The 16,398-nt window shown below is 48.4% G+C and overlaps 1 protein-coding gene across 1 annotated transcript in view; it reads right to left on the bottom strand.

The window, feature by feature from the left end:
* Nucleotides 1-3,112: 3,112 nt before the first annotated feature.
* CHUK (component of inhibitor of nuclear factor kappa B kinase complex) overlaps nt 3,113-16,398 on the bottom strand; it is a 100,994-nt gene continuing 87,708 nt past the window's right edge. Inside the window, exon 21 of the mRNA XM_063958644.1 lies at nt 3,113-4,241. Coding sequence (XP_063814714.1) covers nt 4,212-4,241 — 30 coding nt within the window. The 3' untranslated portion in view covers nt 3,113-4,211. The remainder of the gene's footprint in view (nt 4,242-16,398) is intronic.

The following is a 16,398-nucleotide window of genomic DNA, read 5'->3' as shown; positions in this document are numbered from 1 at the left end:
CACGGGGGGGTGACACAGTGACAGAACACGGGGGGGTGACACAGTGACAGAACACGGGGAGGTGACAGTGACAGAACACGGGGAGGTGACACAGTGACAGAACACGGGGGAGGTGACACAGTGACAGAACACGGGGGAGGTGACACAGTGACAGAACACGGGGGAGGTGACACAGTGACAGAACACGGGGGAGGTGACACAGTGACAGAACACGGGGGAGGTGACACAGTGACAGAACACGGGGGAGGTGACAGTGACAGAACACGGGAGGGGGTGACACAGTGACAGAACACGGGAGGGGGTGACACAGTGACAGAACACGGGAGGGGGTGACACAGTGACAGAACACGGGGGAGGTGACACAGTGACAGAACACGGGGGAGGTGACACAGTGACAGAACACGGGAGGGGGTGACACAGTGACAGAACACGGGAGGGGGTGACACAGTGACAGAACACGGGAGGGGGTGACACAGTGACAGAACACGGGAGGGGGTGACACAGTGACAGAACACGGGAGGGGGTGAGACAGTGACAGAACACGGGAGGGGGTGAGACAGTGACAGAACACGGGAGGGGGTGACACAGTGACAGAACACGGGAGGGGGTGACAGTGACAGAACACGGGAGGGGGTGACACAGTGACAGAACACGGGAGGGGGTGACACAGTGACAGAACACGGGAGGGGGTGACAGAACACGGGAGGGGGTGACACAGTGACAGAACACGGGAGGGGGTGACACAGTGACAGAACACGGGAGGGGGTGACACAGTGACAGAACACGGGAGGGGGTGACACAGTGACAGAACACGGGAGGGGGTGACACAGTGACAGAACACGGGAGGGGGTGACACAGTGACAGAACACGGGAGGGGGTGACACAGTGACAGAACACGGGAGGGGGTGACACAGTGACAGAACACGGGAGGGGGTGACACAGTGACAGAACACGGGAGGGGGTGACACAGTGACAGAACACGGGAGGGGGTGACACAGTGACAGAACACGGGAGGGGGTGACACAGTGACAGAACACGGGAGGGGGTGACACAGTGACAGAACACGGGAGGGGGTGACACAGTGACAGAACACGGGAGGGGGTGACACAGTGACAGAACACGGGAGGGGGTGACACAGTGACAGAACACGGGAGGGGGTGACACAGTGACAGAACACGGGAGGGGGTGACACAGTGACAGAACACGGGAGGGGGTGACACAGTGACAGAACACGGGGGGTGTGACATAGTGACAGAACACGGGGGGTGTGACATAGTGACAGAACACGGGGGGGTGTGACATAGTGACAGAACACGGGGGGGGGGGGGTTATACGTGACAGAACACGGGGGTGACATGGTGACAGAACACGGGAGGGTTGGTACAGCGAGAGCTAAAGATCTCTCCCCCAAACCTAAAAACAGTCTGACGCCACTGCCCGCACACACAAATATACACACACTATCACACACACACACACACACACACACACACACACACACACACACATTCTTTCACTTTTCCCATTAACTTACTGATCTGGCTGGCAGTGACAGGAAGGATGGATCTGCAGCAGTCTGGCTCTTGTCCCGTGTAGCTCCGCCCCCTGAGGCCCTGTGTAGCCCCGCCCCCTTCTCGGCTGAACACAGCCGTTGTCACTGGGGACTCTGGAGGAGGAGGAGGCTGCTACAACGCAGCAGCAGGGGAGAGAGGCGCCGCTGGCAGCTTGGAGGTACTGCAGTGCAGAGCAATGACAAGCAGCTCAGCCGGTCGGGTCGCTTGTCATTGCTCGCTGGTGGGAGGCAGTGGGCCGGGCAGGATCGGGCCGTATTTTGCCCACCCCTAATGTATACTGTACAGTGCAATATGCGAGATACACCTGGTAATTACACACCCTGTATACTGTACAGTGCAATGTGTGAGATACACCTGGTAATTATACACCCTGTACAGTGCAATGTGTGAGATACACGTGGTAATTACACACCCTGTATACTGTGCAACATGTGAAATACACCTGGTAATTATACACTCTGTATACTGTACTGTGCAATGTGTGAGATGCACATGGTAATTATACACCCTGTACACTGTACAGTGCAATGTGTAAGATACACGTGGTAATTATACAGAGCTTCATTTTTTCCAAATTTTGTTAGGTTACAGGCTGCGTTATTCCAAAATGGAATAAATTAATTTTTCCCCTCAAAATTATCCACACAATAGCCCATAATGACAACGTGAATTAATTTTTGCAACTTCATTAAAAATAAAAAACGAAGAAATGTACTGTGCAATGTGAGAGATACACGTGGTAATTATACACCCTGTATACTGTACTGTGCAATGTGTAGATACACGTGGTAACTATACACCCTGTACTGTGCAATGTGAGAGATACATGTGGTAATTATACACCCTGTATACTGTACTGTGCAATGTGTAGATACACGTGGTAACTATACACCCTGTACTGTGCAATGTGAGAGATACATGTGGTAATTATACACCCTGTATACTGTACTGTGCAATGTGTAGATACACGTGGTAACTATACACCCTGTACTGTGCAATGTGAGAGATACATGTGGTAATTATACACCCTGTATACTGTACTGTGCAATGTGTAGATACACGTGGTAACTATACACCCTGTACTGTGCAATGTGAGAGATACATGTGGTAATTATACACCCTGTATACTGTACTGTGCAATGTGTAGATACACGTGGTAACTATACACCCTGTACTGTGCAATGTGAGAGATACATGTGGTAATTATACACCCTGTAAACTGTACAGTGCAATGTGTAGATACACCTGGCAATTATACACCCTGTACAGTGTAATGTGTAGTACCAGATCGCATGAGCCCTTTAAAGGTTTTTTTGTTGTCCAATATGCAGATGCGTAATCCTCTTCTCTAACTTTTTGGAAATTAAATAAAACGCATATCCAATGAAAATGTATTTAAATTATAATGTATTTCTGTACAACAGTCACAAATTAAAATGCTATGAATATCTAACTTTATTTTCACTTCTATTTCAGAAATGTTTTGGTTATTACTTTGTGAAAACTATAAAAACCTACATAAAAGAATCGTACAAGAATAAAGATATGAATTTAATTAAAAAAACAAAACAATGTTACATTTGTGGACTTCTGTTTCCTCTTAGAGGAAATATGAGTATTGCACTAGTAAGAACAACCTTCCATAAAATTGAAACACTAAAACTGGAGTTACACCTAGCAAAGGGAGGCATTTGATATGCCGGCCGTTAGGATCCCGGCGCTCACCATACTGACGCCGGAATCCCAACAGCCGGCATACTGACAACTATTCTCCCACTTGGGGTGTCCACGACACCCTGGAGGGAGAGTAAATAGCGTAGTGCGCCACCATACATGCAGCGTGGAAAGCACAGCGATCCCGCAAGGGGCTCTTTTGCACTCACCCCACTGCCTGTATGCCGGCGGTCGGGATCCCGGCAGCGGTATGCTGGGCGCCGGTATCCCAAGCGCCGGTATAACATACTACACCCCCTAGAAAATAGAATCTCACACTTACGGAAAAATTGAGGGCATGACCTTTCATCAATTCTCATTTCCTTACAAAACGTTTAACATGTCAGTGGTGCTAACTTAAAACATAAAGGGGGTATCCAATTAGCCTCGATGCCGTAGTTCTATCATTTTTTTTCACATTTTTACAAAAATGCATATAACAGCCCCCATTTAATGACACTAAATATTTTTTATGGCCACTAATAGACTTCTATAATGGGTTCCTATATTAATTTGGCTTTTTTGGGGGTACAGGCAGATATCTCCATTTTCTCCTATACTTATCTTGCCGGCTAGAATTATCTCACAAATCCAGTTATTGCCATTTTGGAATAGGATAGGTGCGATAAACGGGAGCGCACAGGCTGCGATAAGCTGATTTTTCAGAAGATCAGTGCGATAACCTTAGTCGTGATCACGGATAGCTTTATCGCGACTAACTGGATACCCCCCAATATGTTATATCTGTGTGAATAGGGCATATTATGATCTTTTCTCGACCCATGCTCACATGCGAGTGGTAGAGAAAAGATTGATGGGAGAATATAGAGGGGGATATAAGCAAGGCCAACATTACTTGCTTTTAACAAAGGAATATGCTGTAATATTGAGAGGAACAAGAAACCATGCCTTCATCTTCAGTCATCACTGTTGCAGCCAGCTCCAATCCAAGTTCTAATGAAGAAACACAAATCTGCATATTAACAAACGAACATAGAACAAGAGAAAGAAAATATAAAGCAGTATTGAAAACCTTGGGGGCAATAAAACAAAATACAACCATTAAGAACATAGCAAATGACCTTAATAAATGTATGGTTTACTCAAAAACACAAAGCTTCCCTTCGCTGCAGGAATCACCACTTTTACAATGTACAGAGCCCAGTTCCAAACATGTAGGTCAAGAGTGTGACATAAAATGCGTCTTCCTGCAGGACACTGGGCAGATAGGCAGACTGTTTAACTAATGCTGCTTTCACATCGCAAAACCTGCTTTTGAAACGGTTCTTTAAACGGGTCTGAGCAGTTAAACCCCCTTCACATCGCATGTTGTAACCAGTATATTACCATTTCATTACCGTTTTGGTACCTTTCACACTGAACCCGTTTCACCCATAGAAAACAGTGGTTGTCATAATTGGACTTTTCTGGCCCACACATTATTAATAATAATTATTAATTTATTAATTATTAATAATTTGGATAGTCGTACGATGGAACCCAGCAGCTTTTTAACCATGTTTTTATATATGAGTGCATCCTTGACTGTCCCAGTTATTTGTCTGCAGATTTCCTCATCCCCTCTGATTCTTAGCAGCTCCCTCACCTCTTCATCACTCAAAGTTGCCATTGTATAATATATTTGCAGTAAGAAAACGCTTCTAAACCCACTCATGTGTCTGATGTGTTTTTCCTCCAGCTTCCTGCTTCTGCCTGGTGACATCACACATGGAGACAGCCTATCACCTCCTGTGGCTTGGAAATACCGTTTCAGAGCCTTTCACACTGCACAGTGAAACGGTTCTGAACCAGGTAGGACCCTGCTTTTTAACCGTTTCAAAATACCAGTATTTTGAAAACGGTAAATTCAAGGTGGCCCTTTCACATCGCAACTAGAACCGTTTAGGAAGGCTGAAAAATCGGCAATTTACCGGGTTAAAGCTACGGTGTGAAAGGGGTATAAGAGATGCAAACTGTTAGCACTGGTCTAAATGGAAAAAAATAATAATTGGATTTTAATTACCTGCCGGTAAATCCTTTTCTCATAGTCCGTAGAGGATGATGGGGTCCATTTTAGTACCATGGGGTATAGACGGTTCCGCAGGAGCCTTCGGCACTTTAAGACATTTCAACAGTGTGAACTGGCTCCTCCCTCTATACCCCTCCTCCAGACCTCAGTATAGGAACTGTGCCCGAGGAGACAGACATTCTCGAGAGAGGAATTACTATTAAACTTGTGGCGAGATTCAAACCAGCTCACACCATCCATAAACAGGTCGGCTAACATGGCCTTTAACATAAGTCACGCCAACCAGCATGCATAACGCAACAGCTGTTAACAACTGAACACATGAAACAATGTGCAAAAAGATAAACGTAATCAGCACTGGGCACTGGATAAACGTAAATGAGCACTGGGCGGGCGCCCAGCATCCTCTACGGACTACGAGAAAAGGATTTACCGGCAGGTACTTAAAATCCTATTTTCTCTTACGTCCTAGAGGATGCTGGGGTCCATTTTAGTACCATGGGGATATACCAAAGCTCCCAGTACGGGCGGGAAAGTGCTAATGTTCCTGCAGAACAGACAGACCAAATTAAAGGTCGTCAGCAGCCAAGGTGTCAAACTTATAAAACTTATCAAATGTGTTTGTACCCAACCAAGTAGCAGCTCGGCAGATTTGCAAAGCAGAGACCCCCCCGGGCAGCCGCCCAGGACGAACCCACTTTCCTTGTAGAGTGGGCTTTTACCGAAGTCGGTAACGGCAATCCTGCAGTGGAAAGAGCGTGTTGAATGGTACCCCTGATCCAGTGCGCAATAGTCTGCTTAGAAGCAGGAACCCCCGAACTTGTTGGGGTCAGAGGAAAAACAGATTCTGTTTTCCTTATCCGAGCCGTTCTTGCAACATAAGTCCTCAGCGTTCTGACGACATCCAAGGACCTTGAGACAGCTGAGGTGTCAGAAGCTACTGGCACCACCATTGGTTGGTTGATATGAAAAGACGACACAACCTTCGGAAGAAAGTGCCGACGTGTTCTCAGTTCAGCCCTATCTTCATGAAATATTAAATAAGGACTGTGACAGAGCTCCTAACTCAGACATTCGTCTGCCTGAAGCCAAGGCCAACAGCATGACCACTTTTCAAGTGAGAACTTTAACTCCACCTCTTGCAGAGGCTCAAAACAGTCCGATTTAAGGAACTGCAACACCACATTAAGATCCCATGGCGCCGCAGGAGGCACAAAGGGAGGTTGGATGCGCAGAACCCCTTTCACGAACGTCTGGACCTCAGGAAGAGAAGTCAATTGTTTCTGAAAGAAAACTAACAAGGCCGAAATCTGAACCTTGATAGATCCTAATCTCAATCTAGCATCCACACCTGCCTGTAGAAATAGGAGAAGTCGTCCTAATTGAAACTCCACCGCAGGAGGAGACTCCTTGGTTACACACCAAGATACATATTTTCTCCAAATACGATGGTAATGTTTGGACCTTACCCCTTTCCTGGCCAGAATAAGTGTGGGAATGACTTCATTGGGAATACCCTTATGGGCTAGGATCTGGCGCTCAACAGCCATGCCGTCAAACGCAACCGCGGTAAGTCCTGATTAACGGCCCCTGCTGAAAAAGGTCCTCGCGAAGAGGCAGAGGCTGAGGATCTTCCATTAATAACTCTTGAAGATCTGGATACCAAGCCCTCCTTGGTCAGTCCAGAGCAATGAGTATTGCTCGAACTCCTGTTCTTCTGATGATCTTGAGAACTTTTGGAGTAAGTGGAAGTGGAGGGAACCGATACACCGACCGAAACACCCACTGCGTCACCAGTGCATCTATCGCTATTGCTTGTGGGTCTCTTGACCCGGAACAATATTTCTGAAGCTTCTTATTGCGGCATGATGCCATCATATGCACTTGACGAACACCCCAACAACTTTCTACCTCCGCAAAGACTTCCGGGTGGAGGCCCCATTCTCCTGGATGGAGATCGGGTCTGCTGAGGAAGTCTGCTTCTCAGTTGTCCACTCCCGGAATGAAAATTACCGACAGAGCTTTTGCATGTCTTTCTGCCCAGATGCCCAGAGGAGTATCTTTGTCACCTCTGCCATTGTTGCTCTGCTTTTTGTTCCGCCTCAACGGTTTATGTAAGCTACTGCTGTTACATTGTCTGACTGGATCTGTATGGGACGACCTTGAAGAAGGTGTGCCGTTTTATGAAGACTGTTGTACACAGCTCTGAACTCCAGAATGTTTATGTGAAGGCGAGTTTCTTAACTTAACCCTCTTCCTTGGAAGCTTTCACCTTGCGTGACTGCTCCCCATCCTCGGAGACTTGCATCCGTGGTCACCAGGATCCAGGCCTGAATCCCGAACCTGCGTCCCTCCAGGAGGTGAGAAATTTGTAGCCACCACAGGAGAGAAATTCTGGCTTTCGCTGACAAGATTATCCTTTGATGCATGTGGAGATGCAACCCTGACCACTTGTCCAGTAGGTCCCACTGGAATACCTTGGCATGGAAACGGCCATATTGTAGCGCCTCGTAAGCTGCTACCATTTTCCCCAACAGGCGAATGCACTGATGAATTGATACGGTTCTTGGTCTCAAACGTTGTTTGACCATGCTCTGGATGTCCTCAGCCTTTTCCACTGGTAGAAATACTCTCTGTATCTCGGTGTCCAGTATCATTCCCAAAAATGATAATCTCAGTGTCGGTTCGAACTGCGATTTTGGAAAGTTGATGATCCAACCGTGCTGTTGAAGCATCTTCAGGGACAATGCTATGTTCTGGAGTAGCTTGTCCCTGGATCTCGCTTTTATGAGGAGATCGTCCAATTATGGAATTATGTTGACTCCTTGTTTGCGAAGGAGAACCATCATCTCCGCCATCACCTTGGTGAATATTCTCGGAGCCGCGAAGAGCCCGAACGGTAATGTCTGGAATTGGTAGTGGCAATCCTGAACCGCAAACCTCAGGTATGCTTGATGTGGCAGGTAAATGGGGACAGCATCCTTGATGTCCACCGACACCAGAAATTCCTTTTCTTCCAAGCTGGAAATCACCGCTCTCAAGGAATCCATCTTGAATTTGAAACTTTTCAAATAAAGATTCCGAGATTTTAGGTTTAAAATCGGTCTGACCGAGCCATTCGGCTTCGGCACCACAAACAGGCTTGAATAAAAACCTTGGTTTCTTTGTTCGGCAGGAACCAAGGCAATTATTTTGTCTTGACATAATTTGTGTATTGCGTTCAGGACATTTGTGTCATCCTGAGCAGAAACTGGCAAGGCCGATTTGAAAAAAAAATCGGCTTGGGGGAAGGTCTTGAAATTCCAACCTGTAACCTTGGGATAATATCTAATATCCAAGGATCGAGGTCTGAGTGAAGCCAGACCTGGCTGAAATATAAAAGACGTGCCCCCACCCGATCGCACTCCCACAGAGGAGCCCCAGCGTCATGCTGTGGCCTTTGCAGAAGTTAGTTGCTGACTTCTGCTCCTGGGAACTTGACGGTGGTGTAGATTTTCTACCTTTTCCTGTGGCAAAAGGGGTACTCTTAGCCTTTTTGCACTTGTTGGGCCGAAAGGACTGCATAGTATGAGAATTATATACTTTTTTTTTTTAAGCCGGTGTAGCTGTCGACGGCAGAAATGCTGACTTGCCATGATATCAACTACTACATCTGGCATCTAGTTTCCAAAGAGGGCCTCACCATTGTCGGGGAGCGCCCAATATTTCTTTTGGATTCAGTATCAGCATTCCATTGGCGGATCCAGAGCGCCCTGCGGCTGAAATCGCCATAGTAGAGGCCCTTGAGCCCAGTAAGCCTATGTCCTTCATAGCCTCAACCAAGTAACCTGCAGAATCCTTGATATGACCTAGAATTTGCAGCATATCATCTTTATCGACCGTGTCAATATTAACAATTAAATTGTCTGCCCACTTTTTCACTGCGTTACCTATCCACGCAGAAGCAATCGCGGGCCTGAGTAACGTACCCGTAGCAACATAGATGGACTTTAAAGTCGTCTCTAATTTGCGGTCAGCAGGTTCTTTTAATGAAGCTGACCCTGGGGCAGGTAAAATGATTTTGACAACCTAGAGACTGAGGTCTCTATCATTGGGGGTGACTCCCACTTGCGCCTATCCTCTTCAGGGAAAGGGTACGCTATCCTTAGACGGAGGAAAAGTCACCACCTGTTTTTTTATTTAATTTAAAATAATCTTTTTCCTCGGGTGAAGGTGTTGTGTCAGGAAATTCCAACACCTCTTTTATAGTGACTATCATAAATTGAATGCTCTTAACCAGTTTGGGATCTACCCCCCTCAAATCTCCAGTGTCGACTTCAGTGTCGGAATCTGTGTCAGTGTCCCTTTGCATAATTTGGGTCAGAGAGCTTTTCTGGGAACAGGAGGGGTCCCGAGTGGGTGACGTGGAGGAATCAGCAAACAGAGCATCCTCCACAGACTGTCTTGCTTGGTCTGTTGTTCAGACTCAGAGAATTTACATATTACTCTGTAGCTTTCACACCCACACAGGCTCCGAACACTCTTGTGCCTCCAAAATGGTTTCCTCTGGGGAAGAACTTTCTCTAGACCTGTTACACACCTGTACAGTCACACCACACACGGGAGCTATTGGGGACAGATCTACCTAAAGTCTCAGAGAGACCCAAAGGGGATTGCCAGTCCACACCACGCGCCGTATATGTATTACATACAATGAATATACATATATACCAAAACAGCGCTTTTTATCCAATGTGAAGCCCGCAGACTTCAATAAATTATGTGCTCCCCTTCTATAACACCCTGGTACTTGTATCAGCGATGTGTGAGGAGAAAATGGCACCAAATTAGTGTTACAAGCAATTCTGAGGTGAAGCCCCGCCCCCTGTAATGGCGTGGTTCAGCCGCAGTAATATTTATACTGGCGGGGGTAGTGTACATCAGCGGTTTACATGTATGTACATTTTGCCAGTGAGAGAAAGGATTTATCATGTCCCTCAGACCGCGCCCCCCCCCCGCGCCCTGCACCCTGTGCTGAGAGACATGTTGCAGCGCAGCGTCCCGCGCTGCGCTGGTACCTTTATGCCGCCATGATGACCGGAGGGCCCCTCTCTGCAGGTCTCCGGTTAATACTCACCAGCCTTCTGACTTCTGGCTCTGTTAGGGGGTGGCGGCAGTGCTGTGGGAGTGAACAGCAGCCAGGCAAGGGCTGTGTTCAGTACCCTTCAGGAGCTAATGGTGTCCTGTCAGCGGAAGCAGAGCCATTAAACTAACTGAGAAGTTGGTTCCTACTTCCCCCCCCTAAGTCCCACGAAGCAGGGAAGCTGTTGCCAGCAGGTTCCCTGTAAAATAAAAAACTTAAAGTCTTTTTCAGTCAAACTCAGTAGAGCTTCACTGAAGTCTCCCGGGCACATCTTCTAAACTGAGGTCTGGAAGAGGGGCATAGAGGGAGGAGCCAGTTCACACTGTTGAAAAGTCTTAAAGTGCCGAAGGCTCCTGCGGAACCGTCTATACCCCATGGTACTAAAATGGACCCCAACATCCTCTAGGACGTAAGAGAAATAGGATTTTGGTTACCTACCGGTAAATCCTTTTCTCGTAGTCCGTAGAGGATGCTGGGGTCCGCATTAGTACCATGGGGTATAGACGGGTCCACTAGGAGCCTTTGGTACTTTAAGAGTTTCAGAGTGTGGGCTGGCTCCTCCCTCTATGCCCCTCCTACCAGACTCAGTCTAGAAACGGTGCCCGAGGAGACGGACATCTTCGAGAGAAGGATTTAACACAGATAGTGGCGAGATTCATACCAGCTCACACATACAAGGCACATCAAGCTAACTAGCTTGAAAAACTCAGCAACTGCTGAAACATTACTTACCAAGTAACAATGCAGTACATAACTAAACAAAGTTGTACTGAACCAGATAACTGTTGCAGGAAAACGAAGCGCTGGGCGGGCACCCAGCATCCTCTACGGACTACGAGAAAAGGATTTACCGGCAGGTAACAAAATCCTATTTTCTCTTATGTCCTAGAGGATGCTGGGGTCCACATTAGTACCATGGGGATGTACCAGAGCTCCCAGAACGGGAGGGAGAGCGCGGAGGCTCCTGCAGAACTGATTGAACTTCAGAACATCAGAGGCCAAAGTATCGAACTTGTAGAACTTGGAAAACGTGTTCAACCCAGACCAAGTTGCCGCTCGGTTGTAACGCAGAGAGACCCCGGGCAGCCGCCCAGGAAGACCCCACCTTACGAGTAGAGTGGGCCTTAACAGATTTTGGACACGCCAATCCTGCCATAGAATAAGCATGCTGGATAGTGAAACTAATCCAGAGATATAGTCTGCTTTGAAGCAGGACACCCAATGTTCTTGGGCTCATACAAGACAAACAAAGAGTTCCGATTTCCTGTGACGAGCAGTCCTCTTCACATAGATTTTCAAAGCCCTCACAATATCTAAGGACACTGACGAAATTGAGGAGTCAGTAGCCACTGGCACCACAATAGGTTGGTTGATATGAAATGCCGACACAACCTTCGAAAGAAACTGCTGACATGTCCAGAGCTCAGCTTCGTGGAATATCAAGTAAGGGTTTTTACAGGACAAAGACCCCAATTTTGACACACATCTAGCAGAAGCTAAGGCCAACAACGTGACAGCCTTCCATGTAAGAAATTTGACCTCAACCTCCTGTAGAGGCTCAAACCAGTCCGACTGGAGGAACTGCAACACCACGTTAAGGTCCCAAGGCGCCGTAGGCGGTACAAAGGGAGGTTGAATGTGCAGAACTCCCTTCAAAAAGGTCTGAACCTCAGGGAGGGCAGCCAATTGTTTCTGGAAGAAAATGGACAGGGACAAAATCTGGACCTTCACAGATCCCAACCTCAGGCCCATATCCACACCTGCTTGCAGGAAGAGGAGAAAACGTCCCAGCTGAAACTCCACCGCAGAAAACTTTTTGGACTCACACCAAGAGACATATTTCTTCCAAATACGATGGTAATGTTTAGACGTTACCCCTTTCCTAGCCTGTATCAGGGTAGGAATGACCTTCTTCGGAATGCCTTCCAAGCTAGTATCAGGCATTCAACTTCCACGCCGTCAAACGTAGCCGTGGTAAGTCTTCATAGGCGAACGGACCCTGCTGCAGCAGGTCCTCCCGAAGAGGAAGAGGCCTTGGATCTTCCTGCAAGAGATTCAGAAGGTCCGCGTACCAAGCCCGCCTTGGCCAGTCTGGAGCAATGAGGATCGCTTGAACTCTTGTTCTCCTTACGAACTTTAGAACTCTTGGAATGAGTGGGAGTGGTGGAAACACGTACACCGACTGGAACATCCACGGAGACACCAGGGCGTCCACTGCCACTGCTTGCGAGTCCCTCGACCTGGAACAATAGCATTGAAGCTTCTTGTTGAGATGAGAGGCCATCATGTCTATTTGGGGTAACCCCCAAAGGTCTGTTATTTCCTTGAACACCTCTGGATGGAGACCCCACTCCCCCGGATGGAGATCATGTCTGCTGAGGAAGTCTGCTTCCCAGTTGTCCACTCCCGGAATGAAGATTGCAGAGAGCACCAACGCGTGTTTTTCTGCCCAGAGGATAATTGTCACCTCTGACATCGCAGCTCTGCTCTTCGTTCCGCCCTGTCAGTTTATGTAAGCCACCGCCGTTACATTGTCCGACTGTACTTGAATGGCCCGATTTCTTAGAAGATGGACCGCCTGAAGAAGACCGTTGTAGATGGCTCTTAGTTCCAGGATGTTGATCGGCAGGCCGGCTTCCAGACTTGATCACCTTCCTTGGAAGGTTTCCCCTTGAGCGACTGCGCCCCAGCCCCGGAGGCTCGCATCAGTGGTTAGAAGAACCCAGTCCTGAATCCTGAACCTGCGGCCCTCCAGAGGGTGAGGCAATTGGAGCCACCAGAGGAGCGAAATCCTGGCCTTTGGAGACAGACGAATTCTCTGGTGCATGTGTAGATGAGATCCTGACCACTTGTCCAGGAGATCCAGTTGGAAGGCCCGAGCATGGAACCTCCCATACTGGAGAGCCTCGTAAGAGGCCACCATCTTTCCCAACAGGCGAATGCATTGAGGAACAGACACCCGGGCTGGCTTCAGGGCATCCCGGACCATTGTTTGCATCACCAACGCCTTTTCCTGTGGAAGAAACACCCTCTGCACTTCAGTGTCGAGGATCATCCCCAGAAAAGACACCTCAGGGTTGGTTCCAAATGAGATTTTGGAAGGTTCAGAATCCAACCATGGACTCTGAATAGGCGGGTTGCGAGTACAATGGACTGCAACAGCTCCTCCTTGGACGATGCCTTTATCAGTAGATCGTCCACATACGGAATGATGTTTACCCTGTTTTCGGAGTAGAACCATCATCTCCGCCATCACCTTGGTGAATACCCTTGGTGTGTAGAGAGGCCAAATGGCAGGGCATATAACTGGAAATGACAGTCCAGTAATGCAAAACGGAGATAAGCCTGATGCGGTAGCCAAATCGGAATGTGGAGGAACGCATCCTTGATATCCAGGGATACTAGGAATTCCCCCTCTTCCAAACCTGATATCACTGCCCTGAGAGACTCCATTTTGAACTTGAACTCCTTCAGAAAAGGGTTCAGTGATCCTAGGTTCAGAATGGGCCTGACCGAACCATCCGGTTTCGGTACCACGAAAAGGTTCGAATAGTAACCTGTGGCTTGCAAATGAGGAGGTACTGGCACCTGTGCCTCCACCAACTTCTGGACTGCTGCTTGTAGGACAGTCCTGTCCGCCAGCAGAACTGGCAAGCCGGATTTGAAAAATCGGTGAGGAGGGAGATTTTGAAATTCCAACCTGTATCCCTCGGACACAATATCTATCACCCAGGGATTCAGGTCGGATGATACCCAGACGTGACTGAACTGTCCGAGCCTCGTTCTCACTGGCCCTACCTCCAGGCCGCACGGTCCACCGACATGCGGAGGACTTCGGCGTACTGGAAGCAGGCTTAGTTTCCTGGGAACCTGCCGCAGCAGGTTTCTTGGATTTAGCTCAACCTCCCCTAAAGAAGGTATTGGACGGTCTGGCCTTTCTAGGCTTGTTAGACCGAAAGGACTGTGGTGCTGATGAAGAGAAGGATTTCTTCGGAGCAGGTGCAGCTGAGGGAAGGAACGGAGACTTACCTGCTGTAGCCGTGGATATCCACGCATCCAAAGCTTCCCTAAAAGAGAGCCTGACCTGTGTAGGGTAGGGACTCAACTCTTTTCCTGGATTCCGCGTCGGCCGACCACTGGCGCAGCCCGACGAGCTGAAACAGACATGAAAGATCTCCACAGCCATGGAACCCAGGTCTTTCATGGATTCTACCATAAAACCTGCTGAATCGTGAATGTTACGGAAAAACAATTCAACATCACCCTTATCCATTGTATCCAAATCCTCAAGTAAGGTGCCTGACCATTTTACTATAGCTTTTGCAATTCATGCACTAGCAATAGTGGGACGTAATATGGCCCCCGAAGCGGTGTACATTGATTTAAGTGTATTATCAAGTTTTCGATCAGCCGGCTCCTTAAAGGCGGTAGATCCCGGAACAGGTAAAACCACCTTTTTTGAGAGTCTGGACACAGATGCGTCAACAATTGGCGGGCTTTCCCATTTTTTCCTATCCTCCTCATAGAAAGGAAACGCCACCTGGACCCTTTTTGGGATCTGGAATTTTTTCTCAGGGTTTTCCCATGCTTTCTCAAATATAGCATTTAATTCCTTTAACGCAGGGAAGGTTAGTGAGGCTTTCTTATTTTCAGTGAAAAAAGCCTCCTCAACCTGATCAGGTGTGGTATCATTAATATTCAACACATCCCTGATAGCCTCTATCAACAATTGCACCCCCTTTGCAAGAGAGGCAGACCCCCGCAACACATCCCCAGTACAGTCTGTGGTATCAGAATCGGTCTCCGTGTCATCTTGCATGACATAAACAAGCGCACGTTTGTGAGGGTATATAGCGGAGCATCCTGAGGTACCAGAATCAGGCCATACTGCCATAGAGTTCTGTAATACCTGGGTTGCAGATTCATTACTTGCAACCCTATCTGAAATCTGAGAAATCCCAGATTTGCTAGAGGAAAACCACTCGGGTTCCCTTGCTGGAATCTGTGCTAAACCAGTGCTATCCTGATTACATGGAATGGGATCATCCTGGGAGGACATATCCTCCACAGCATATGACACAGTGTCGCTGGACATAGCTAAAGGAGACCACAAAACACTCCACATACACACAGGGGAGGGCAGACAGAGTTTCACCCCCAAGAATGGCAAGAGAGAGATAGAGATTGGAGCCAACCCACACACACAGCGCTTTTAACCAAAGGGAGACCCCTTGTCAGCGCTGACTGTGCACCTTAATAGGATAAAACAGTCGTATTGCAGCCTCCCCCCCCCCACCTTCTACAACCCCCTGGTACCATGAGAGATAGCTGGAGTTGCTGTGGAGGGACCTTCTTTCTCCTGATCAGCGCTGTGCAGGAAGGAAAATGGCGCTGAACGCTGCTGGGTCCGCTCTGAGGAGAAGCTCCGCCCCCAAAATGGCTCCGTCTTCCTGCTCTTCATCTGATTATACTGGCTGGAGGATTGATGCTGGCTGAGATCCTGGGACCCCGACAGGCTTTGTGCCCAGTGTAGGGTGTAAGCGCTGGCCCAGGGCACCCCTCACCGCGCTGCACTATGTACCTCTGAGCCATCCCGGAGCGCAGTTAATACTGCGCTCCTACCCTGCTGCCGCCATCTTCACACCGGCCCCCCGCTTGCTAGGGGGTTCGGTGTCTTACTCGCCACAATCTTCAGCTCTGTAAGGGGGTGGCGGCATGCTACTGGGGTGAGCGATCCCCTGAGGCGGGGAGCGGTCTGACCCCTCAGGAGCTTAGTGTCTTGGCAGCAGAGTAAGTGGCTCAGACCCCGCAGGGCGGACACTACTCCCCCCCCCCCCCCTTTAGTCCCTCGCTGCAGGGAGGCTGTTGCCAGCAGCCTCCCTGTAAAATAAGAAACTCTAAAATAACAGAAAAGCTCTAGGAGCTCCCCTAGCTGTGACCGGCTCCTCCGGGCACATTTT

The sequence above is a fragment of the Pseudophryne corroboree genome, chromosome 3 (genome assembly GCF_028390025.1).
Source record: "Pseudophryne corroboree isolate aPseCor3 chromosome 3, aPseCor3.hap2, whole genome shotgun sequence".
NCBI classification, from domain to species: domain Eukaryota; kingdom Metazoa; phylum Chordata; class Amphibia; order Anura; family Myobatrachidae; genus Pseudophryne; species Pseudophryne corroboree.
The sequence above is the reverse complement of the archived record's forward strand: the minus strand, read 5'-3'. Positions and strand labels throughout refer to the sequence as shown.